Raw genomic sequence first — 26,399 nt, 5'->3', positions numbered from 1 at the left:
TGTATATCCAGATTCATTCTGAAACATAAATGTTCAGCTATCGTATTTACTCAAACAGGTTTTTCTTTCTCAGCTGCTGGCGTATCTTTTTCCCCTCCCAGCTGAGGGTGTAAACTCCAAGCCAGTGCACCAGACCTGACCCAGACTCAAGGTGTTTTCATAAGCTGCTAGAAAGCATTTCCAAAACAAAAGATAACTAGATTATACTTTAAACTTCTGGATTTCGCTTAGCTGTAGCTTAGAGGAAATCGACTAATAAAGATCCCAAAGTTATACACTACAGGACAGTACAACTTAATCAGAGGAAAGACGTTCGCCGGAAGAGTTTCGAGCCTCGGCGCTTGCCGTTGCGCATCCTGCTGCGGCGCTGGTCGCGCCTGCGCTTTGGTTCTTGGAAGGCGGTGCTCTGGGAAGCCGGACAACGCGGCACCCGCTCTTCAAAGCGGAGCCGGGAGTTTTTGCTACAGTTGTCGCCACCATGAGTCGCAGCTATAATGATGAGCTGCAGTTCTTGGAGAAGATCAATAAAAACTGCTGGAGGATCAAGAAGGGCTTCGTGCCCAACATGCAGGTAAGGCAGGAGAGCAAATGGCGGGGCCTTCTCTGCTCCGTCCCCGGCCCGGCCGGAGTCCACCGCGCCCTCTGGACCTTCCCTGACCACTGGGTCCGCCCCGGCCCCTTGCAGAGTTTCCCTCATCCCGTCCTTCTCCCCTCACGGTTGTGGGGCCGCCCAACCTGTTCCGGCACCACCTCCCGCCAGGAGAGGTCCCCGAACCACGAGGACAAGCTAAGCGCTGTGGATATGGGAATCTAAATAAATACGAAATTGGGGTTTCCAAATCGTTTTCACAGATCAGTCTCATAAACGTATCGTGAGCTGTTTTACGTTCGCAGAAACTTCAGTGATCTTTTCCAGGGCGGAACAGCCAGCCCCGGGTTCATTTGCTGGGACTGGAATTCACCTCCTCTGAGTCATGCTGGTAATTTATATAACGTTTACAAACCTTTGTTCACTAAACCAGGTTTTCAGCATTCAGTATCCCATGTTGGTTTTTAATAAAGCGATGTCATTTCTTGCAGTAGCGCAGGGCAGGGCCTGTTTGATTTTAATATTCACTTCACAGAAGGACCTCGAGGATCTGTCGGTGACATAGCTTCCTCTACCCACCTAAGGAAGAAGCTCAGCCAGGACTTGATGTCCGGTTTACTACTTTGACATCCCAGATGGCGACTTGAGGGCTCAGGATCATCAGATAGTTTGAAAGCTTGGGCTCTGTATCTGTTGGCCTTCATCACCATCTGTGCTCATATTTTTCATTAATGTGAAAAAAGAAAACGTTTGTGAAGTTTTGCGACGTATTTTTAAATAGTTTTTGAAATCCCTGAAGGTGCCAAGTAAATGCTTCAAAGGTTTACCGTCTCGTCTCACGTCTTGGTAAACAGCTCCCAATAGCCACTCCACTATTTTATTCAGAATCAAAGCTTACTGAGTTTCCCTTGTTGGCAAGTCACTTACACTGAGGGAAGAAAAAGCCCACAGGGATAAATCTGTGTTCTGTTTGCTGTTTGGCCACTTTCTTTGTGTGGAAACCGATACCCTGAAGGAAGGAATAGAAAATCTAACATAGGGGGAGCGCAGTGGTTCATGGCCTGTAATCCCAACACTTTGGGAGGCCAAAGCGGGAAGATCCTTTGTGCGTAGGACTTTGAGATCTGCCTGGGCAATATAGTGGGACCCTGTCTCTACAAAAAAAAATTTAATTAGCCAGGTGGTGTGGTGTGCACCACAGCTACTCAGGAGGCTGAGGCAGGGGGATCACTTGAGCCTGGGAGATCGTGGCTGCAGTGACCTGTGATCATTCTAAACTGCACTCCAGCCTGGGTGACAGAGTGAGTCTCAAAAAAAAAAAAAAAAGAAAAGAAAGAAAAGAAAAAGAAAACAGAAAACACTATGACATGATCATCTGTAGGATCTAATAACACAGACTGTCATTGTCTGGCAGGTGTTCTGACTCAGCCTTTGATGCACACACTGCTGCTCATTCTATCTAGGGGCAAGTCTGATTTTGCTAGGCAGTTCTGGTTTAAGTATGTATACAGCACTTTACTACCACCTTTCCTTTGGGAATAGAGACTTGGAATGTTGATGCATTGCTCTTAAAACGCTATTGACTTCTAAGCATGAATTGTGCTTCCATCCTTGTGGGACCAGTGAATTTCACACGGATAATCATCTCTGTTACTAAATCTCCATTTCTCCCCCAAGACCCACATGTTGGACTAAAAATTTCTCTTTATTCCCTTAAAATGCTCCCCTCACATCTTTACGTCATTTTTGCGTTTAGCGTCTAAATGTTCTGCTGCGCCAGTGATGTCTCTTGTCTTCGAAGAGCCAGCTCTACAGGATCTCTGTGAAACCTCTCCCAGCTCCCTAGACTGTTGAAGCACTTCCTCATCAGATTCTTCCATAGCACTGTGTACTTAATGTTATGGCACTTGCTTCATTGCACTCTGATATGCTTATCAGAATATAAGGGCTGTATTGGCTGGGTGCGGTGGCTCACGCCTGTAATCCCAGCGCTTTGGGAGGCCGAGATGGGCGGATCATGAGGTCAGGAGATCGAGACCATCCTGGCTAACACGTGAAACCCCGTCTCTACTAAAAATACAACAAATTAGCTGGGCGTGGTGGCGGGCACCTGTAGTCCCAGCTACTCGGGAGACTGAGGCAGGAGAATGGCGTGAACCTGGGAGGCAGAGCTTGCAGTGAGCCGAGATCATGCCACTGCACTCCAGCCTGGGCAACAGAGCGAGACTCAGTCTCCAAAAAAAAAAAAAGAAAGAAAAGAGAATATAAGAGCTGTATTGTGTACTGGGAGCTCCTTGAAAGCAAGATCTTATCTTATTCTTTGTATCTCCCCTAGTGCCCAGGACAGTGCTTCATGCATAGTAAATCCTCAGTTAATGTTTGGTGAATTAATAAATGTGACCCTTAAGAAATTGTACTGGAAACATTTTCCATCAATGAGTATTAAATTGTTATTTATGCAATGGTGATGAAGTCATGTTTCTGATAAAAACTACATAAAGTTGATTAAGTGTTAAATCTTTGGTTCTTCATTACTGGACAGCTCTTTCAAAATATTTGACCTGTGATAAAAATGTTCTGCTCTTTAGTGTTACATAAGTATGTTGTCCATTGCCTTTTGCGTGCCACCTCTATTGTCAAGCTTTAAAATTATATAGATTTTTTAAAAAAATTATATAGCTTTTAGAACTGAGCACACAACTACGTAGCTGCATGTTAAATTTTTCTTCTCATTATTTACCTAACTAGAGATTTGTAAGTCACCACTAGAGCACAATAAAGTGTAATTTGCTATTGGCTTAAACACAGAATAAACATACTAGGTTAGATGACTACGTTTTACGTTTAGAATTTGAGTTTTTGATTCATCTGGTATTTTTTTTTTAATTTTCAAAAAACCATTGATATTTTTGAAGCTTGGGGATTAAGACCTTTGGGCTTTGTGAGAGTATAGTTGGAAGATTTTTCTTTATCACAAAAAGATGCTGAATCTGTTGAATTCTTAAATGTGGTTTTGAGGGTATGAGAATAAACAAAACAATTTGTGAACATTGCAAAATTTTTCTTAAGGTATATTTTCTGATGGGAGCAGCTCGTAGTCTTTGATAGGAAGTTTTCTGCGTGCTTAAGGTAACGTGAAAGTGTTTGGTAAAGAGTAAAGCACAGTAAATATTGCATACAGTGTATTCTGTCCAGTGCCTACACTTGCCGTGCATGTACTCAGACATTGCTTTTCACTTTCTTTGGTACCAGGTTGAAGGCGTTTTCTATGTGAATGATGCTCTGGAGAAATTGATGTTTGAGGAATTAAGGAATGCCTGTCGAGGTGGTGGTAAGTACATTAGAGTTTCACTTGTGTTAGTACAGTAGTGCCTTCCCTGTGGCCTGAAAAAGTGGTAACTCAAATAATTATAATTTTGAAATATTGTCAAGGAGTGATTACAACTTAAAAGTAAGACCAAAAGCACTTATTTGTAATCACACTGTCAGCCAGTTGGCGTTATAGAACAGATTTGAAGCTCCATCTGGAATTTGAAGCTGGGTAGAACTTGTTTCTCAGCTAACCTTGAACAATAATAGCAAGTGACCTACCATTTGTATTGCACTTACTATTTTCCAGGCATGTTACTAGGTGCTTTGCATAGATTATCTCATGTAATACTTACAGTAACTCTAAAAGGAGCTCCCATCCATCTTGCATCTGAAACATCCTTGTAGGCTTTGTTGTCTTAGTAGCCCTGCTGACTACCTCTTCATGTTACACAGTCTAAAAACATGAATATAATTAATGCTAAAAATCAAGTGTGTTGTCTTTTCTAATACCCAATTTTTGTCTTCAGGTGTTGGTGGCTTCCTGCCAGCCATGAAACAGATTGGCAACGTGGCAGCCCTGCCTGGAATTGTTCATGTGAGTCAGAGTTCAGAGCTTTAATCATTTATATTTCTTAAAGTCCATCGAATGGATGAATGGCCATGCCTGATAGTAGTGTCATTTAGACAATGACCTTTGGACAGCCAGACATAACCATGAAGCCAGGCTCAGTGGCTCATGCCACCCGCAACACTTTGAGAGACCAAGATGGAAGGATTGCATGAGCCCAGGAGTTCAAGACTAGTCTGGGCAACATGGCAAGACCTTGTCTATACCAAAAAAATTAGTCAGGTGTGATGTCACATGCTTGTAGTCCCAGCTACTCAGAATGCTGAGAGGATCACTTGAGCCCAGAGTTCCACACTGCTGTGAGCTGTGATCACGCCACTGCACTTTTAGCATAGCATGGACGACAGAGTGAGACCCTGTCCCTAAAAATAAAAAATGAAATAACCGTGGACCTAAAGAAATAATTGAATCTGGATGGCATTTCAGTTTCTGGATGCCTTTGGCTAGAATCTCTTAAGTGTTAAGAACCTTTGAAGTAGTTTTTGGGTTTTGTTTCTTTATCACCTTAACATTATTCCTGGATCAGTGCACCACCATTGTAAGTTTCATTGTATGTTTCACTTCACTGTTTCAATGTAAGTTTCATTGTAAGTTTCACTTGGATGTAAGTTTCACTTCCTATGCAGAGGATCATTGAAGAAAGGGCAAGAAGTTTAAGGGTTAGCACTGAGGGGGAGGAAGAGCACAGCCCCCACCACAGTCTAACATTCATGTTCTATCATTAGAGGTAGATGTTGAAAATGGATCTATTCGGCAGACATTTTTGAGGTCTTCTTTATGCCAGTTACCATGTTGGGCACTTGGTAGAGGGAATGAAGTGGTATGGTTTGTGTATATAAGGAAGTTGTTAAGTGTCTGGGTGTCTCCATATATGCTGTGTTTGACCTGCATTCTTCCTGGGCCAGGGTCCTTTTCTAGGCTCGTAGGAAGTCTACAGTATTTATACCATCAAATGGATTACATTTGGCTGTGATTACTTAAACTAATGACTTATATAAATCAGTTATTTTCCTCTTCTTAACCTGACAAACCAGAGTTTGTCAGTGTCTTAAGATTATTTTTAAAATGTAATAGTACATTAAATTTAGTATGTGTTACTCCTATATCATGTTATTTTGAGGCTTTTCTGTTTTGTATTTCCTTAATTAACATTCAGATCTTATAAAAAAGTTTTTTTCTCACTGTATTTAGCTTTGCGATTAGGAGTTCTTACGATTTCCATGCATAGAGAAGATTTTGTGAAAACACAGTCTTGATTTAGGGAAAGCTTCAGCCTGCAACCTGTTTGAGAATCAGTGTCAGGTCCATCAGGGCAACCAGAGTAGCAGGTCAAGACACTTGTATTTCATTTTCTAATTCTCTTTCAGCGATCTATTGGGCTTCCTGATGTCCATTCAGGATATGGGTTTGCTATTGGGAACATGGCAGCCTTTGATATGAATGACCCTGAAGCAGTAGTATCCCCAGGTAAGATCACTGTGGACATCTGCTGTTAAGTGTGTAGCACTGGCCGGGCACGGTGGCTCATGTCTGTAATCCCAGCACTTTGGGAGGCCGAGGCGGGTGGATCACGAGGTCAAGAGATTGAAACCGTCTTGGCCAACATGGTGAAACCCTGTCTCTATTAAAAATAGAAAAATTAGCTGGGGGTGGTGACGCGCACCTGTAATCCCAGCTACTTGGGAGGCTGAGGCAGGAGAATCACTTGAACCCGGGAGGCGGAGGTTGCAGTGAGCCGAGTTTGCGCCACTGTACTCCAGCCTGGTGACAGAGCAAGACTCCTTCTCAAAAAAAAATGTGTGTAACTTCTCTCTGTGGACCATAGCCTTTGTGAAACAGAGCACTTCTCTCCATGTGCATGACTCAGTCTCATCATGTTCTGTCATTTTTCTTTGATATTTACTGGAAGTGTTGCTTGTGGATACTGAGAGGCTATTACAACTTCAAGCAAAGCATATTTTTATTGAAAATTTTGGGAGGCTCCTACCAAACATCATGGTATTCAGACTTTGGCTATAAAACAAACTGGCAATTTTTTTTTATCTTTGTAACTGAGTTACCTCGTGGACAGATCACGTCTAGGAATGTTGATGACCACACAGTATTAGTAGATTAGATGAGTTCAGCTGTGTAAAATATTTAGAACAGTGCTAAGCACATAGAACATATTCAGTAATATTATCATTATTATTCAACGATAACATTGAATATACAGAAGGTTGCATACGCCTTCTGCTGTGATTATGGGGTGCTTTCAATGAACATTCTATATCAGAAGTAATATCTTTGCAGTTAAAGAGTGTGAATTTAGAAATGAAGTTTAAATGACATCTTGAGAGTTCTGTTTCTAGCACTGGTGGACTAGGTTGTTTCAGACCAATCCCTGCTGAAAATAATGAGAAAGGCTGGGTAAAAAATTTTTTCTTAAATCTGTTTGAAGGCACAGAAAATCTACTAAGGCAGTAAGAATTTGCGAGGTCAAGATCTAGAGGAAGAGAAGAAAAAGTTCCAGATGTGTGAGCCGTACATGTAGGGCTGTTTCGAGGTGACTGCAAATTTCAGTCAGTAAGAATATACATGATTTGAATGATCCAATAACAAACTTGACACGTGACCTCTAATATACATGTGTGGTTGTGTGTGTGTGTGTGTGTGTGTGTGTGTGCACTTGCATTGCAGTACAGCCAAGCAGTGCAGAATATACATTTTTTTTCAAATGCACACAGTTTACCAAAACTGACCACATGCTGAGCCGTAAAGCAGGCATCAAATTTCAAAGCATTGAAATCATGTAGACCAGCAGTTCTCAAACTTTTTGCACTCGGGACCACTTTAGTAATAATTATTGAGGATTGATCTCAGACTCTTATCAATGTTTACCTTATTAGAAATTAAAACACATTTTTTAAAGACAAGAATATATAAGTATGTCTCATCCATTAGAACAAAGATGTTATGTCATATAGCTTTTGAGAAATCTCACTGTACAGTCATGAGAGAATATGAATAAAATAGACAAATAATGTCTGAGTATTATAAAATGAATCTTACACGCCTGAAATGGTCTTCCCCCTCACCCACACCCCAGGGTCTCTGGACCATACTAAAGAACCCACTCATATAAGAGGATATTTTCTGACCACAGTGGAATTAAATTAGAAATGGTTTAAATAAAAACTAGACCTAGCACTTTGGGAGGCCAAGGCAGGCGGATGGCTTGAGCTCAGGAGTTTGAGACCAGCCAGGGGCAACATGACAAAACCCCATCTCTAAAAAAAAAAAAAATACAAAAAATTAGCCGGACATGGGGGTGTGTTCCTGCAGTGCCAGCTACTTGGGAGGGCCGAGGTAGGAGGATCACTTGGGCCCAGGAGGCAGAGGTTGCCGTGAGCTGAGATTGCACCACTGCAGTCCAGCATAGGCGACAGAATGAGACCCTGTCTCAAAAACAAACAAAAAAACTGGAAAAACTTTGGGAGGCCAAAGCAGGAGGATCACATAAGAACAGAAGTTTGAAACCAGCCTGCACAATATAGGGAGACCCTCATCTCTACAAAAAGTTTTAAAATAGCTGGGTATGGTGGCGCACATCTGTAGTTCTAGCTACTGGGAAGGCTGAATCCAGAGAACCAGCTGAGCCCAGGAAGTTGAGGCTACAGTGAGCTATGATCACACCACTGCACTCTAGTCTGGCGTGATCTCAAAAAAGAAAATCCATATATTTGGAAATTAAGTAGTATGCTTTTAAATAACCCATGAGTCAAAAACAAAACTATGGAAATGAGAAAATAACTAATGTAAGTAGAAAATACTTATGTCTAAAAATTGACATTGAGTTGAGTAAAGGACACCCTTATATGCTATTGGAGGGAGTGTAAATTGGCACAGCCATTGTGGTAAACAGTATGGAGATTCCTCAGAAAGTCAAAAATAGAACTACCATATGATCCAGCAATTGCATCACTGGGTATATATCCAAAGGAAATGAAATCAGTATCCAAAGAGATACCTGCCCTCCCATGTTCATTGTAGCATTGTTCACAGTAGCCAAGATATGGAAACAGCCTGAATACATTATTCAACCTTAATAAAGAAAGAAATCAATCTTTTAAAATTGAAGGGAAAAGACAGGGAATCCTGCCATTTACTACAGCGTGGATGAAACTAGAGGATATGCTGAGAAATAGGCCAGACACAGAAATGAAAATACTACATGATTTTGCCCATATGTGCAATCTAAAAATGTTAAACTCACAGAGAGAGTAGAATGGTGCTAACAGGGTGGATGTTAAGAGTATACAGAATTTCAGTTTTAAGATGAATGAGTTCTGGAAATCTAATGTATAACGTAGTGACTGTAGTTAATAATAATGTATTGTATTGTATTACTTTTAATGGCAAAAACCACAATTACTTTTGCACCAGCCTAATACCTATAGTCCCAGGCAATTGAGAGGCTGAGGTGGGAGGATAGCTTGAGCCCAGGAGTTGGAGGCTTCAGTGAGCTATGACCTAGCCTGGGCAACAGAGCAAGACCCTGTCTCTAAAATAATATATTGTGTACTTAACATTTTCTAAGAAAATAAATCTTAAATGTTCTCACCAGAAAAACAGAAGGGGAAGTAACTGTGAGATCATAAATATGTTAATTAGCTTGATTGTGATAATTATTTCACAATGTAAATGTACATTGTGTACACCTAAATATATACAGGTTTTTTTTTTGAGATGGAGCCTCGCTCTGTTGCCCAGGCTGGAGTGCACTGGTGCAATCTTGGCTCACTGCAAGCTCCACCTCCTGGGTTCACGCCATTCTCCTGCCTCAGCCTCCTGAGTAGCTGGGACTACAGGCACCCGCCACCATACCCGGCCAATTTTTTTGTATTTTTAGTAGAGACGGGGTTTCACTGCGTTAGCCAGGATCGTCTCGATCTCCTGACCTCATGATCCGCCCGCCTCGGCCTCCCAAAGTGCTGGGATTACAGGCGTGAGCACCCGCACCCTGCCAATATATACAGTTTTTATTTGCCATTTATTTGCCGGTCATCTGTCAAGCTGGGGGGAAAATGATTTAAAAAATACTTATGGGCCGGATGCAGTGGCTCATACCTATAATTCCAGCATCTTGGGAGGCCAAGGCAGGAGGATCACTTGAGCCCAGGAGTTTGAGACTAGCCTAGGAAACATGGTGAAACCCCATCCCTACAAATAATACAAAAGTTAGCCAGGCGTGGTGGCTCACACCTGTAGTCCCAGCTACTCAGCAGACTGAGGTGAGAGGATTGCTCGAGCTGGGAAGTCGAGGCTGCTGCGAGCCGTGATTACTCCACTGCACTTCAGCCTGGGTGACAGAACAAGACCCTGTCTCAAAAAAACAAAAGTTAGCCAGGTGTGGTGGCTCACGCCTGTAATCCCAGCACTTTAGGAGGCCGAGGTAGGTGGATCATGAGGTCAGGAGTTCAAGACCATCCTGGCCAACATGGTGAAACCCCGTCTGTACTAAAAATAAAAAAAATTAGCTGGGTGTGGTGGCACACGCCTGTAATCCCAGCTACTCGGGAGGCTGAGGCAGGAGAATTGCTTGAATGCAGGAGGCGGAGGTTTCGGTGAGCCGAGATCGCGCCACTGTACTCCAGCCTGGGTGACAGAGTGAGACTCCGTCTCAAAAATAGAAATGAAAAATAAAAGTACTTATGTCTGAAGTTTTGAGGTTACTGTTAATGTCCTTTTAGAATGGAAACATGCAGCCTTAAATGCACAAATTGGGAAAGAAGAAAGGCTGGAATATCAGGGACCCTAGAAAGCTAAAGAAAGAACAACAAATTATACCCTAAAAAAGTAGAAAGATGGAAATAATTAGGAGTAAAATTAGTGAAATGGAAAGATATTATAGAAAGGACCAAGAAACGCAAAAGTTGGTTATTTGAAAAGACTGAAAAAATTCATGAACCTGTGAAAACAGTGGTCAAGAAAAAAAGGGAGGCATATTTTGATCTCTGTTTTACATGTTACTCAATGTTCATTGCTGCCTCCCTAGTCCATGAAGTGCCTTTAGTGTGTATGTTACTTTAGATTATCTTGGTGTCATCAAGCTTTACCCAGCAGAGAACCACTTTGTTGTCTACTTTAAAACATAGTTATCTTTAAAAGAATGGGTATCTTTATAGTCCTATATTAATGGCGAGAAACTGCAGGTAACAGTGCCTTACCAGCTGGTTTTGCTAACTTTTCTCTATTTTGTAGGTGGTGTCGGGTTTGACATCAACTGTGGTGTCCGCTTGCTAAGAACCAATTTAGATGAAAGTGATGTCCAGCCTGTGAAGGAGCAACTTGCCCAAGCTATGTTTGACCACATTCCTGTTGGGGTGGGGTCAAAAGGTGTCATCCCAATGAATGCCAAGTAAGAGCACACGTTTCCAGTACGTGGTATGGGAGGGATAATAACCACATGACCTTCAGCTTCGTTTCCAGCGCACTACACTTGAGAGATGAGGATTGTTCAGTTACTTTTCAGGAAGTAGTAAGAATTGTTTTTTTAAGCATGAGGTTCAGCCCATTTATTGGAGACATTAGTCAACCGATGTTATAACAGCCTTTGACATAGAGTAGTATTTATAATAACATCATATCCACCAACGTTTATTGAGCACTTGGTATGTGTAAGGCACTGAGCATCATATCATTTCATCCAGACAATAACCCTATTATCTCCCCTAACTTACAAGAAAGAAAACTGAGGTTTAGAGAGATAATAAGCTTAGTGCCAGGTGTGGTTGGGTTTACAGAATCCCAACACTTTGGGAGGCCAAGGCAGGAGGATCACTTGATTCCAGGAGTAAAAGATGAACCTAGGCAACATAGATCTTGTCTCTAAAAAAAAAAAAAATTAACTAGGCATGATGGCTTGTGACTGTAGTCCCACCTACTCAGGAGGCTGAAGCAGGAGGATCCCTTGAGAGACCAGGAGTTCAAGGTGGCAGTGTGCTGAGATCTCAGTACTGCACCCCAGCGTGGGCAACAGAGTGACCCTGTCTCAAAAAAAAAAAAAAAAAAAAAACTTAGTAGGTGATATCAGGATTCAAACCAAAGATCCTTTGAGTTCAGAAGCTATATTCTGAATCGTACTGCCTTTTGTCATTAAGTCTATTTAACCCCAACCTTCCTCTTTGAATGGTAGCACTGGATGTGTTCTTTGGTAAGTAGAGGATTAAATATAATGCTACAGTGTATCTCAGATGGCCATAGATTTTACCATGGCATAGCTTATGCAAAGCAATGCACCCTAAACTTTGCAGAGTACTTCAGTAGCAGAATAGTGTGCTAGCTATATTTCTTTAATATTTTGCTTTATCGTTGAAATTTATGTGAACTTTGCATTATAATTAATAGGAAAAAATGTTTTTAGCTATTACTTGTAATGTTATTTAACTCCCCCTAACCAAAAAAAAAAAAAAACCTAAGTAAAATCAATATACTTGGAAGATGTGTGGTCTGTGATTTCACGTGATCCCTGACATGCAGCCCCAATTTGAAAAGCATATGTGGAACACACAAATTCCGAACATCTTTATAAACATTTTAGATAGGAATTTTGTCCTAATAATACTGAAATGGGGCTACTCTGGGCACACTGCCTGTGGGGTGACCCTGCTCTGCAAGGAGCAGTAAAAAATAATAACAAAATGAAATAATAATATTGAAATGGGTTATCATCTGGGGTAGTGGGGAGAGAACATTGAAAAGTGTAGTTTTTCCTGGCAGTGTTTTAGAAGAGACCTGGACCTTGGATGAAGATTAAAGCTCGTTCCCTCTAAGGGTTTAATGTACGTGTACCTCAGTTTCAAAATGGAGGTGCAGTAAGCCACTCAGAACTTCTGTGAAGATGGGAAAAGAGCTTAAAATTTAACCTGTGTTGCCTGAGGAATTCTAGATACCTTCATTTATTTGACCGTAATTCATAAATGATTAAGGTGTGTACCTGGTTGAATTAGTGATTAGAGAGTGATAGCTGATTAAGGTTACAAAGTTGTTGTAGTTGTTTTTTTTTTTTTGTCTGCTTAATCACTACCTCAATGGAATTCAGGATCAGAGAGGCAAAACTGAATATAAAAAAGATTTGAAAATTAACAAGGAGCAGTATAAATGTCAAGTAGAACTATAATGATGTCTAATAGGGCATTTACCATTTTATATTGCAATTATTTATATGACTGCATTCCTCAAAAAACCAGTTACTGAGAGCTTAAACTTTGTATCTGACTCAAGGCCTGGAACACAGGAGATAGTAAATGTCGAGTTTTCCTCTGCCCTTTAAGGATGTGGTCATCCTTAGGTTTTGATCTGCCTTTGCTGTGAAATGACTAACACCTTTTATACTTATCCAGAGACTTAGAGGAGGCCTTGGAGATGGGAGTGGACTGGTCCTTAAGAGAAGGGTATGCCTGGGCTGAAGACAAGGAGCACTGCGAGGAGTATGGAAGAATGCTGCAAGCTGACCCCAATAAGGTTTCTGCAAGGGCTAAGAAAAGAGGTCTTCCTCAGGTAACTCACTTTGGAGGGGCAACATGTTAATTTTTTTTTCATATTTCATTTTCATTGGGGGAAAAAATCTGTATCTTACATTTAGCAAACATATTCTCAGGTTTTTTTATGGTATATCAAAAAACACAAATTTGTTTATGCTTCATTTTTATTCTAAAAAAACTATCAGGGCTGGATGCGGTGGCTCACACCAGCTTTGAGAGGCCCAGGAGGAAGGATCGCTTGAGGCCAGGAGTTCGAGACCAGCCTGGGCAACATAAGGAGACTTGGTCTCTACAAAAATTAAAAAAAAAAAAAAAATTAGCCAGGCATGGTGGCACATGCAGGTAATCCCAGCTACTCAGAAGGCTAAGACAGGAGGACTGCTTGAGCCTAGGAGTTTGAGGCTGCAGTGAGCTGTGATCACGCCAGTGCACTCCAGCCTAGGTGACAGAGCAATCAGGAGCTTGCAAATGTTCATAAAATAAGAAATAATGAATTAGGAGTGAATGGGAGAAAAATAGAATATGTTTATAAGGTTCATACATCAAAATTATATATATACATATTTTGACAGTCTACAGATGGTATCCATGAGATAAGAATATACTAGATGTTTGAAATTACAGCTAGTTGTGAAGGCTTTGCCACTAATTCAGTGTGACAGGTGGGCAAGACTGTATTCTCTGGATCTAATTTTCTTATGGAAAACTGAGATGGTTAAAACTAGACAAGCTCTAAAGACTCTTCCAGCACTGACATTCTCTGGTCCTCTAAATCATCTATTAATATTAGCTCTAGTTGTGGTATATGTTCTTTCAGTTATAGATAATGGTGGATGTCCATGAACTCATAGATGTTTCAAAATCATTTGAACTTGGACCTTGTCTAAGAGTCAACATTCACCAACATTTGTCCCAAAATTTGACCTTTGTGATGTTTAAAATATCCCATGAACCATTTAAAAGCTTGATTTTTGTTTGTTTGTTTATGAAGCTTTTTTTTTAAAATTAATTTATTTACTTTACTTTAAGTTCTGGGATACATGTGCTGGTTTGTGACATAGGTATACATTTGCCATGGTGGTTTGCTGCACCTATCAACCCGTCATCTAGGTTTTAAGCCCCGTGTGCATTAGGTATTTGTCCTAATGCTCTCCCTCCCCTTTCCTCCCACTCCTCGACAGGCCCCAGTGTGTGATGTTCCCCTCCCTGTGTCCGTGTGTTCTCATTGTTCACCTCCCACTTATGAGTGAGAACATGTGGTGTTTGGTTTTCTGTTCCTGTGTTAGTTTTTTATATGTGTATACCAAGCATATAATGATACAACAAAATTCAGGAGCTAGTCTATGTTATTTTGTTGTGTAGAATATTGTAAATGAAACACTTCTTTAGCTTAGGAGTTTTTTTGTTACTGAAACACTATTTGTATGGTTATTTTGTTGTTAGTTTGTTTTTATCTTTTTGGTTTTTAAATAGATTAAAAAAAAAACTGGAATAAAAACTATCTTACCAGACATTTTTACATTTGCAGTTGGGGACCCTGGGAGCAGGCAACCATTATGCAGAAATCCAGGTTGTGGATGAGATTTTCAATGAGTATGCTGCTAAAAAAATGGGCATCGACCATAAGGGACAGGTGTGTGTGATGATCCACAGTGGAAGCAGAGGCTTGGGCCACCAAGTAGCCACAGGTATATTCTAGACTTCGTGCTAAAATGTACATTTTATGGGCAACCAGATAGAAATTTAAGAGCAAAAACTCTGAAATATACTGCATGGGTTTTATCCCGAGTCCTCAACAATCAAATAACTTGAACAAATTCACTGGGCCATAACTTTCTTGTCTAAAAAAATGAGTATAATAGTTATTTCATATAGGATTATCATGGAAAGTTAATAATATATGTAAAGCACTTAATGTTTGACATTAGTAAGCACTCAATAAATGTTAGTTGCAGTTATCGTTATGTTTACTCTTATGAGTTACTATCTGGCCAAGAAAGAGCAAGAAATATGTAAAGAGTGGAATTTATGAAATAGGCATTCATTTGGCAGATTACGTATCATATACCTGCTCTGCAACATTAGGTGTTATGGTGGGTTTGCTGATGAAATAGGCAGATACTTTGCACTCAAATTGTCTCATGAAGTAAAGGTCATGTCTATTTAAAAGAAAAAATAAATATTAAAAGGTAGCAATTAATTATATAGGAGAGTCAAACAAAACACATTTAGGAAAAAGATTTTGGAGATGGCTTCATGGACCCAGTGTTCAACTGGATCTCAGTTTGGACAATTACACACAAAGACATTGGTGACAAGGAAGCATGAACAAAAGCAGGAAGCAGCGAAGTACTGGATAGGTCCTTTTCGATAGCTTGGAGGGTGTGTGAAATAATGTATGAATTGTGATAGTTACTACAGGACTGAATGAAGTGGGATGAATGCAGAAATGAAAACAAAAAACAGAAGAACCTCTAAAGAAGGAGTCGGGGGCTTCTTGCTTCTAGTGAGCAAGGGCCTTGAGCTTCCACAGCCTTTCGTATTTATTGGGTAGAAAGAGCAGGGAGGAGGAGGTAATGATTGGTCAGCTGCTTGATTGATCACAGGTTCATATTATTGCTAACAGGCTTCACATGTGCCTGATCACAAGAAACACTTGTGCCTGGGACGTGGCTGCCCTCAGCATTCCTTCTGGGCAGCAGACGCAGTTGTCAGCTTGCCAACATCCTGCATTCATAAGAACAGTTTGCTGTTTACTCATACAGCCTCCAGTGGTATACTGAGTTGTTCATGACCCTCATTCTTTTGGCCTCCAACAGTGAATCAATGAAAGGGTATATAGATGCCTGGAAATTGTTAAAAGCTTAAAATTTCATGTTACAGATCAACCTCTAGTCCATTTTATTGTGTGAGAATTTAATAATTTGTGCCAGCCTGACCCTTTAGACTATTTAACCTAGCAGATGTATGAAGTGTCGACTAGTGTTTCAGAACATTCCCCTGAGTACTTCTCTGCATTTTGTCATGGATTTGATTAATCATGAAGGCAACAAAATGTATTTTACTACGACTATTCCCATGCATTCACATACTGAGAAAGGAGTAATGAAGACCATATTGTGGCTCTTTGTTTACATATCCGATTCTCTTTCAAGTTCCTAGGTTGACTTTGTATCCCACAAACTGTCACTGCGCTCTGAAAGATTCTCAAGTACCTCTTGACTGAACAAATAGATGAACTCAGAAACACATTAAAGGGAAAGTTGCCTTTCATTTGGTTTTTTTGTGGAATGAATTTGAATGTAGCCTACCTTTCTGCAGTAAATCTGAACTGTTCATTTAAGGGAAAGCTAACTGGTTTGGACTTTGCGGCTCTTGTTCCAGATGCGCTGGTAGCTATGGAGAAGGCCATGAAGAGAGACAAGATTATAGTCAATGATCGGCAGTTGGCTTGTGCTCGAATCGCTTCCCCAGAGGGTCAGGACTATCTGAAGGGAATGGCAGCTGCTGGGAACTATGCCTGGGTCAACCGCTCTTCCATGACCTTCTTAACCCGTCAGGTACAGTAGAAGTTGCTCTTCTGTTCTGAGTCATTCATGATGATGTTAAGTGCTTTAAAACATAGTGCAGTCCAGGCTGGGCGCGGTGGCTCATGCCTGTAATCCCAACACTTTGGGAGGCCGAGGGGGGCAGATCACAAGGTTAGGAGATCCAGACCATCCTGGCTAACATGGTGAAACCCCGTCTCTACTAAAAATACAAAAAATTAGCTTAGCTGGGTGTAGTGGCGGGTGCATGTAGTCCCAGCTACTCGGGAGGCTGAGGCAGCAGAATGGTGTGAACCCGGAAAGTGGAGCTTGCAGTGAGCCGAGATCGTGCCACTGCACTCCAGCCTGGGTGACAGAGTGAGACTCCTGTCTCCAAAAAAAAAAAAAACATAGTGCAGTCCAATCAAAGCCTGTGGTGTTTGGTTTTGGAAATTCACATAGTTAACATTCAGAATACCAGAGAAGTGTCCAAGGTTTTGGTGTCGTCTTAAACTGAATCATCAGAGTATCAGGCATGAGAAATGAGAGAAGAGAATCAAAATTATTCCTAGAATTTGTGTTGAACAGCATAGAGAATAGAAATGCCATTGAGTAAGATTCAGAAGGCTGGGGAAGAAGCAGTTTTGAAAGGTGGGATCAAAAGTAGCCAGGCAGCTTTTCAACTAAAGATGAAAATGATGTGGTGGCATTTGCTATGTGGTCTAAAAGACAGCTTTTGTCCTTTACGTGAAGATAATTTTACGGCTACTTTTGATCTTTTAAATCTTTTACTCCCTTCAGAACAGACTACCTGAAACCAGTGAGATAAGTCACGAAGAGCTGAAGATAAGTCCTGAAGTTCTGGCTGCTTTTATCTTCTGTGTTTTCTCCTAGGCTTTCGCCAAGGTCTTCAACACAACCCCTGATGACTTGGACCTACACGTGATCTATGATGTTTCTCACAATATTGCCAAAGTGGAGCAGCATGTGGTGGACGGAAAGGAACGGACACTGTTAGTACACAGGAAGGGATCCACCCGTGCTTTCCCTCCTCACCATCCCCTCATTGCTGTTGATTACCAAGTACGTAGCACTACGTTTGTAGTTTTAAGCAGTGGGGGCACAATTTAGATTGTTGAAAATGTGAATTACATTTAAAACGAAAAGCAGCAATTGTGAAAAGAAAATACTCTGTCACTCATGAGAACAGTGATTCCCAATCTTCTCTGAAGCAGTAACTCCTCCCCCCATCATTTGTGTTTGCAATGGTGCCGTGTGCTAACTAGCAAATGCTGCAGGAAGTGTATTTTACTCCACTACCGTGAATTGAGGTCTTTGAATTAGTGGAAGACAGAAGTAACTCAGTCTGTTTCATTCCTCCTGTCCTCTTGGTGTCTGGCTGTGGTGGAGTTCGAAAGACCCCATAGTCTGCTTGCTCCTTTTACAGATGAGAAACCCAAAACAGAGAAGACAAGCACCTTGCCAGCATGGTGGTTCTAGCAACACTTCCCTACACTTTTGGATTTTGCTTTGCTCTTATTTTGACTCTTCTGCATTTTTACTGGTCCTCACATTTTCACTCTCGTCCTCTTCCTTCCCCTCCGAATTATCAAAGAGTCAAAGTACTATCTTAATATAGTTTACAAACCGCGTGTTTAAAAGTCTGGGTTTCTCCGTCGGGTGTGGTGGCTCACACCTGTAATCCCAGCACTTTGGGAGGCCAAGGCAGGCGAATCACGAGTTCGGGAGATTGAGACCATCCTGGCTAACATGGTGAAACCCCTCCTCTATTAAAAATACAAAAAATTAGCTGGGCGTGGTGGCGGGCGCCTGTAGTCCCAGCAACTCGGGAGGCTGAGGCAAGAGAATGGCGTGAACCCGGGAGGCGGAGCTTGCAGTGAGCCAAGATCCCACCACTGCACTCCAGCCTGGGCAACAGAGCAAGACTCCATCTCAAAAAAAAAAAAAAAAAGTCTGGGTTTCTCCTACAATCCTACAGTGCAAGAGAAAATTTAAATTTTATGCATAAAAAGCTTATGTTTTTCTGAATTTTAACATGTTTGATTTATGTGCATCCTCAGCTCACTGGACAGCCAGTGCTCATTGGTGGCACCATGGGAACCTGTAGTTATGTTCTTACTGGCACTGAACAGGGCATGACTGAGACCTTTGGAACAACCTGTCATGGAGCGGTGAGGAAAACAGAAACTTCCTTAGAAATGCTCTCTTCAGTTTAGCTATGGTTTTCCATTTTGACTGGTAAATGTAGCCGATTGAACATTAACAGAGTTGAGACTTGGGTCTATCATGTCTTGTACTTCAAATTGTTCCCCATAATGTATACTATTTAGTGAACTGACTAGGGTCACCTAGTATCTCTGCCTTAGTGAGATCTGGTAGGGTTAGGGACCGTTTCTTATCTCTGCAAGTCCAGAAAATCCAGACTGGGAAACTGTCACACTAGCTGAGCTTACTGTAACTGGTTTATAAGTGATGGAACTTTAACTGATGCAAATATCACAGTTTATCTCAGCGATTGACTGAACCTGCTCATTTGTTTAATTTGCCCCTTCCTATTGTGTAGGTCCACACAGGATTGGAAGGATAGGCCCTATTTGCAAATTAGAGCCCATGTGCAGTCTACACACACACCCATTTCAAAACACTGCCTCTCATCTTCTAAGCCCAGGGGTCAGGAAACTCTTCCCATAAAGGGCCAGACCGTAAATATTTTAGGCTTTTGGGACCAGATGGTCTGTGTACCAGCTATTCAGCTATGCCATTTCAGTGCAGAAGCAACCTTAAGTACTGTGTAAATGGGCAATGCTGTGTTCTAATAGAACTATTTTAGGCCAAGCATGGTTGCTCACACCTGTAATTACAGCACTTTGGGAGGCCAGGGCAGGAGGAGCACTTGAAGCCGGGAATTCAAGACTAGACTGGGCAACATTAGCAAGACACTGTCTCCACAAAAACTTTTAACTAGCCGGGTGTGGTGGCACACCTGTAGTCATAGCTACTCAGGAGGCTAAGGCAGGAGGATTGCTTGAGCCCAGGAGATTAAGGCTGCAGTGAGCTATGATTATGTCACTTCACCCCAGTCTGGGTGACAGAGGGAGACTCTTTCTCAAAAAACAAAATAGTTTATTTTAAAAAGCAGGTGGTGGGCCAGATTTGGCCCATATACTCTAGTTTGCCAGCCCCTTTTCTAAGCCATCCAGAGTGTGGAGCCAGTGTTGAAATGGAAAAGAGAAACTGTCTAGAATACCTTCTCCTAGGACAGACCTTCACAAATGTATTTAATCCTACTTTTTTTCTGATTGTTTCTCATTTCTAGCTGCCTCCCAACTCCTAATTTTAACCCAGTGGTTTTCAACGAAGGTGATCCCCCTACCGCCATGGGGACATTGACAATTTCTGGAGGCTTTTTTTATTGTCATGGTTTAGTAGGAGTTGCTATTGGCATTTAGTGGGCCTTAGAGGCCAAGGATGCTGCTGAATACCCTGTGCTGTGCTGCGCTGCTGAATACCCTGCACAGGACAGCCTCCCAACAAAGAATTCTCTGGTCCAAAATCTAAAAGGATATGATGAGGTTTAAAAGGCCTGTTACCAGTTTGATAAAGTAGAAAAAGATGTTTTTTTAAGCTCCTTTTTAGTGTAAGAGAAAAATCAAGGAAAGGGCTTATCATAGGGTTTAAAGTGAAGTTCATTCCTTTCCCATTCTAGGGCCGTGCGTTGTCCCGGGCAAAATCTCGACGTAATTTAGATTTCCAGGATGTCTTAGACAAATTGGCAGACATGGGAATTGCAATCCGTGTTGCCTCACCCAAACTGGTTATGGAAGAGGTAAGTGAAATTTTGATAAATACATGAATATTTATTGTTCCCCATTTGTAATTTATGCCAGTCTACAGAGATAGCAATTTAGGGTATTACTAACAGAAATTGTTCGGGTTATTTTTTTTTTATGACTTCAATTTTGGCTTATCTTCCTTGGTTTAGCTTATTTCAGTTTTATGTTTTCATTTCTTTTGGTTAAAATTACGAGCCAAGACCTTAAGAATGATTTTTACTGTTCATTTATAGTCTCCATCTACATATTAAGCTTTTCAAGAGTAGTTTGAGCTGACTCTTGCTTTTGCACAATTGTATACTTAGGTTTCAATATGAAAGCAAATTTGAAAAAGGAAGGCATAAATGTTTGGAGAAAGTTTTATTTGATTCACAGGAGAACAGATTTTGTTTAAATTCTGTATATATGTTTACATATATGTACATATTTAAATTAAAAGCAATATAATTCCTTAATGATTTAAGAGAAAAGAAAAACAGTCATCCAAAAACTCAATGCCCTGACACAGTTATTACCTTATCTTTTAGAATACTTATTATTGTCGGCCAGGCGTGGTGGCTCACGCCTGTAATCACAGCATTTTGGGAGGCCGAGGTGGGCGGATCACATGAGGTCAGGAGTTTGAGACCAACCTGATCAACATGGTGAAACCCCTACTAAAAATACAAAAATTAGTTGGGCATGGTGGTGGACACCCATAATCGCAGCTACTCAGGAGGCCAAGACAGGAAAATCACTTGAATCCGGGAGGCAGAGGTTGCAGTGAGCCAAGATCACGCCACTGCACTCCAGCCTGGATGACAAAGTAAGACTCTGTCTCAAAAAAAAAAAAAAAAATTTACTTATTGTCATAGTTTTTTCCTAAATGCTTTTTTTAAAGCTAGTCTTAATTATAGTTAAGAAACATTTTGTAGTTATTTTTAAAATTTAGCACATTATTATAAAATTGTTTATGTCACTTTTTAAAATCATTGCTGAATATTCCACCAGCTGAGTACCTTACTTTCTGCCTGTAGTGGACATTTAAGTAGCTTCCAAATTTTTGCTACTATAAATTAAATTGTAATGAGTGTCTTCATGCATGAAGCTTTTTTCCAGTTGTTTTAGTAATTAGAACAAAGTCTCAAAAGTGGAGTTACGTGGTGGCTCATGCCTATAATCCTAGTACTTTCGGAGGCCAATGCAGGAAGATCTCTTGAGGCCAGGAGTTCAAGATTAGTTTGGGCAAAGATTAGCCAGGTGTAGTCCTAGCAACTCAGGAGACTGAACCTGGAGGATTGCTTGAGCCCAGGACCTTGAGGTTACAGTAAGCTATGTGATTGTCCAGACTTGGTGCAAAGCAAGACCCTATCTCTAAAAAAAAATAAGGAAAAAAAGTGGAATTACTGTCAGAGTATGACAAAGACTTATTTTTTTTTTTTAATAACGATTCATTTTTCCCCTGATCTTAAGAACACATGTTTAATTTAAAAGATTTGGAATATACTGGCCAGGCGCAGTGGCTCAGGCCTGTAATCCCAGCATTTTGGGAGGCCGAGGCGGGCGGATCACAAGGTGAGGAGATCAAGACCATCCTGGCTAACACAGTGAAACCCCATCTCTACTAAAAATACAAAAAATTAGCCGGGCGTGGTGGCGGGCGCCTGTAGTCCCAGCTACTCGGGAGGCTGAGGCAGGAGAATGGCGTGAACGTGGGAGGCGGAGCTTGCAGTGAGCCGAGATCACGCCACGGCACTCCAGCCTGGGCGACAGAGCAAGATTCCGTCTCAAAAAAAAAAAAAGATTTGGAAAATACAAAGGAGAAAACAGAAAACATTTAGAATTCAATCAGCCAGAAATAACTACAGTTAACATTTGGATTTTTGGTTTTTTGGTTTTGTTTTGTTTTTTCACCTGCAGTACGTGATTGTTTCATTCACTCATTCAGCTAACACTTAATAACCATCTGCTATAGTTAGGTACTGTTCTATGTGCTAGAGATACTGCAGTGAACAAAAGAAACATGAGTCCCTTCGTTGTGGAGCTTTCCAAATAATAAAACATACAGTGTGTTAATGACCATGCAAGTTCTATGAAATAAAAATGAAGCAGGGAAAGGGGGTAAGGAAAGGTGGGAAGGGGTACAGTTTTAAGCAGGTGGTCGGAGAAGACTTCAGTGAGGTGACAATAGAGCAAAGACCTGAAGAGAGAGAGGAAACAGGCTACCTGAGCATCTGGAGGTGAGCTTTTGAGGCAGAGAGAACAGCAAGCGCAAAATCTGTGAGCTGAGGTTATGCAGGAGTGTTCAAGAAACAGCAAGGAGGCCAGGCATGACAAGAGCAAGCCAGAGGAGTGTTCGAGAAACAGCAAGGAGGCCAGGCATGACAAGAGCGAGCCAGAGGGAGTGTTCGAAAAACAGCAAGGAGGCCAGGCATGACAAGAGCGAGCCAGAGGAGTGTTCGAGAAACAGCAAGGAGGCCAGGCATGACAAGAGCGAGCCAGAGGAGTGTTCGAGAAACAGCAAGGAGGCCAGGCATGACAAGAGCGAGCCAGAGGAGTGTTCGAGAAACAGCAAGGAGGCCAGGCATGACAAGAGCGAGCCAGAGGAGTGTTCGAGAAACAGCAAGGAGGCCAGGCATGACAAGAGCGAGCCAGAGGAGTGTTCGAGAAACAGCAAGGAGGCCAGGCATGACAAGAGCGAGCCAGAGGGAGATGAGGTCAGAGAGGTAGGGGGCGCCAGAGCATTTGGACTTTTGCTTTTACTCTGATTAAAATGAAAAAACCTTGGAGGATTTTGAGCAGAATAGTGACTTGATCTGACAAATGTGTTTGCATGTTGATGAGAAGAATCTACAAGAGAAATTAATGATGCAGAAAAGAGGGAGGAAATTGCTGGAGAAGTGTCCTTGAATAGATGAGAGGAGATAGAGTCTGATGTACAAGTGGATGGGGTTGGTCTTTGCTAGGAGCACAGATAATTCATCCTTTATAAAAGGAGAGAAGAAGCTGAGCACAGTGGCTCACACCTGTAATCACAGCACTTTTGGGAGGCTGAGGTGAGAGTATCACTTAAAGCCAGGAGTTTGAGACCAGCCTGGGCTACAAAGCAAGACCCCATCTCTACAAAAATAAAAAAAATTAGGCACAGTGGCACATGCCTGTAGTCTCAGTGAGCTATGATTGTGCCACTGGACTCAACTTTGGGCGACAGAGTAAAAAAATAAAAGGAGAGACGGTATAGATATAGATATGTGGGGAAGATAAAGTTAGCGTGTTTGTGAATATTCTGGCTGCTTCTGTTTTTTTCAGTGTATTACATAGTAAGGTCAGAAGTGAGAGTGAGGATCTGAGAAAAGGTATGAAATATTCATCTTGGGGAGAGATAGTCATTGGCCCAGTGGAATTTTATCTGATTGCCAGGAGCTAGAAATCGCCAAGTAATGCTGGGGAGTGATTCAGGCTCCCACAGATAACTACAGCCAAAGGTAGTTTGTGGTACGATGTAATGACTGCAGGATTCAAAACTAGGAGTGCCTAGGGAGAACGGGAGAACAGAAACAACCATGAAAGCCAGGAGCACACCTGTCCTACTTCTGGGACCAATGGCATGAACCGATTTGGGGAAAACAGCAGCCACCATTCAGAAAGTTGGAGATGAAAGTGATATCCTCGGGAAAGATCCGTGTTTCAGTAAAACAAGAAGGTGAAGGGAACATTCATTCAAAGAAGAAGGGAAGGAGGGGATTTTGCTCCTTCTGGAAGGAGTTCCAGAGGCCACAGTGGGAAAGTTTCAGAAACTGGAAGGGAATGGGAGATGGGATGGAAAAGGTTATTATGTACAGAACCGTACGGGAATCAGCATGGATGGCCTAAGCTTGTATTGACAGGAATGAAGATAAAGTGAGTGTGTGATGAGATTAGTGCTAATGGTGGCAAGGCCGTGTGGGTCGGATGGAAGGGTGGGAATGTTGCTGGAAAGTCACAGAAATAAATTGTGTGTGAGTGTAGGTACACATAGATACCCACATATACACGTGCACACAGTTTTACTTGTTTTACACATATATGAATTTTATAACTTACTGTGAAGGTACTACATGTTCATTCCAGAAATTTTGATAACTGCAGAAATATATAAAGAAAGAAAATTAAAATTGCCAGTAATTCTACCATCAAGAGATAATTACCGCTAACATATGATGGTTTGGTGCGGTTTCTTCCAGTCAGGTTCTGGTGTGTGTTTTATTTACTTACATTTACTACATTTCCTAGTTATACAAGTAATACATGTTCTTTAGAGACATTTTGAAAAAATACAGAAAAAAAATAAAACAAGATGAAAGTGTTTTGGAAATCAGCACTGACCAACATCAGGCTTACTCCTTTTTTAAATTTTTGCTAATTTCATAGGCAAAGAAACTCTCTGTATTATTTTAGTGTGCATTTATTTCATCACAAGTGAAGTTTGGTGCTTGTAAAGACTGTATTTTCAGTGGACTTGTACAATGTTTTAATTCCTCTCCCGCAGGCTCCTGAGTCTTATAAGAATGTGACAGATGTGGTGAATACCTGCCATGATGCTGGAATCAGCAAGAAAGCCATTAAACTGAGACCAATTGCTGTGATCAAAGGATAGAACCTTGGACAGCAGGGCTGTCAGACACCACCGACCCTCTCTGAAGTGGAAGTGGACTGACATGCTCTTCTGACATCAGACTCAAGGCAGGACAAATTGCAGAGTGTGCAGCTGTAACTGCTCATGCCAAAATGGCTGATGGGGAAGCTGCTGCTTTCAGGGGCCCGTGATTGTAAAATAACCTTCCAGGAAGAGGCACATTGCCCACCTTTGGAAAGGGAGGAATATGCCTTCTCCTTGGTCGTTCCACAGAGTTTTAGGAAAATCTGTTAGGGATGGGTAGGTGTCAAACTGCCTTACGCAGTCATACAAATCTTTAGCCATCAGATTGATCTTCTTTACACCAAGCTCTGTTTACATTCCGAGAGGTGTCATGAAGAAAGTTCTATTAAATAAGGTTTTGGAATGTTTCCTTTCGTCTGTTGCTTTGTCAGTTTGTCCATTCATCCACCCATTTAGGGATCACCCCTGCCCTCAGCAAAACCCTAAATACCCCTCTTACTTGGAGAGCACCCAGGGAGTTGTAATCAGGCTGTTAGATGAATGGATAGTGGAACACATTGAAGAGGGAGTATGGGGAGGTTTAAGGAATAGGGGCCCAAAAGACAAAGTCGTCTTAGCCTTACTACCTTTCTTATTCTAAATACACGGCTGAGTTTTTGTATCCATGGGGCCGGGTGAACAAAATGGAGGTGATGGTGCTGGTGATGGAGAGGGCGGCAGCAGAACCAGAGGCCTGGCCTCCCTCCTACACATGCCTCGCCTGGCTTTTTTTTGTTTTGTTTTGTTTGGTTGGTTATTTGGGATGGAGTCTTGCTCTGTCGCCCAGGCTGGAGTGCAGTGGCGTGATCTCAGCTCACTGCAAGCTCCACCTCCCGGGTTCACGCTATTCTCCTGCCTCAGCCTCCTGAGTAGCTGGGACTACAGGCGCCCGCCACCGCGCCCGGCTAATTTTTTGTATTTTTAGTAGAGATGGGGTTTCACCGTGTTAGCCAGGATGGTCTTGATCTCCTGACCTCTTGATCCGCCCGCCTCAGCCTCCCAAAGGAATTACAGGTGTGAGCCACTGCACCTGGCCCTCGCAGGGCTTTTTATTGTGGTTCTGGGCCCCTGGCCTGTTGCTGCCAGTGTAGAGGACAGCCCCACTCCACCCTCAGGCATCTGTGCTGTCTTGACAGGGGCAGACCTTGTCACGCAGCAGGGATAAACAGACCCTTGTGGGCCCCGGCTTCCCACCAACATTCTCTTCCCAAAGGCCCTGGCACATAGCGCTGAGCACCTGGACACTCAGAACTGCAGCTCCAGGCAGATTTATGAGCAGGTTGCTCATCAAAACTCCAGCTCTGGGC

At 41.9% G+C, this 26,399-nt stretch overlaps 1 protein-coding gene across 1 annotated transcript; it reads left to right on the top strand.

Annotated features, from left to right (window-relative positions):
* Nucleotides 1–352: 352 nt before the first annotated feature.
* On the top strand, nucleotides 353–25,460 carry RTCB (RNA 2',3'-cyclic phosphate and 5'-OH ligase). The gene is made up of 12 exons (XM_054469877.2): nucleotides 353–571; nucleotides 3,842–3,920; nucleotides 4,429–4,496; nucleotides 5,897–5,996; nucleotides 10,773–10,929; nucleotides 12,914–13,070; nucleotides 14,583–14,742; nucleotides 16,439–16,614; nucleotides 17,476–17,664; nucleotides 18,663–18,773; nucleotides 20,309–20,428; nucleotides 24,943–25,460. Exons 1-12 carry the CDS (start codon nucleotides 479–481, stop codon nucleotides 25,048–25,050), a joined length of 1,518 nt encoding a protein of 505 aa, XP_054325852.1. The 5' UTR covers nucleotides 353–478; the 3' UTR covers nucleotides 25,051–25,460.
* Nucleotides 25,461–26,399: the final 939 nt, after the last annotated feature.

The sequence above is a fragment of the Pongo pygmaeus genome, chromosome 23, assembly GCF_028885625.2.
Source record: "Pongo pygmaeus isolate AG05252 chromosome 23, NHGRI_mPonPyg2-v2.0_pri, whole genome shotgun sequence".
Lineage (NCBI taxonomy): Eukaryota > Metazoa > Chordata > Mammalia > Primates > Hominidae > Pongo > Pongo pygmaeus.
The sequence above is the reverse complement of the archived record's forward strand: the minus strand, read 5'-3'. Positions and strand labels throughout refer to the sequence as shown.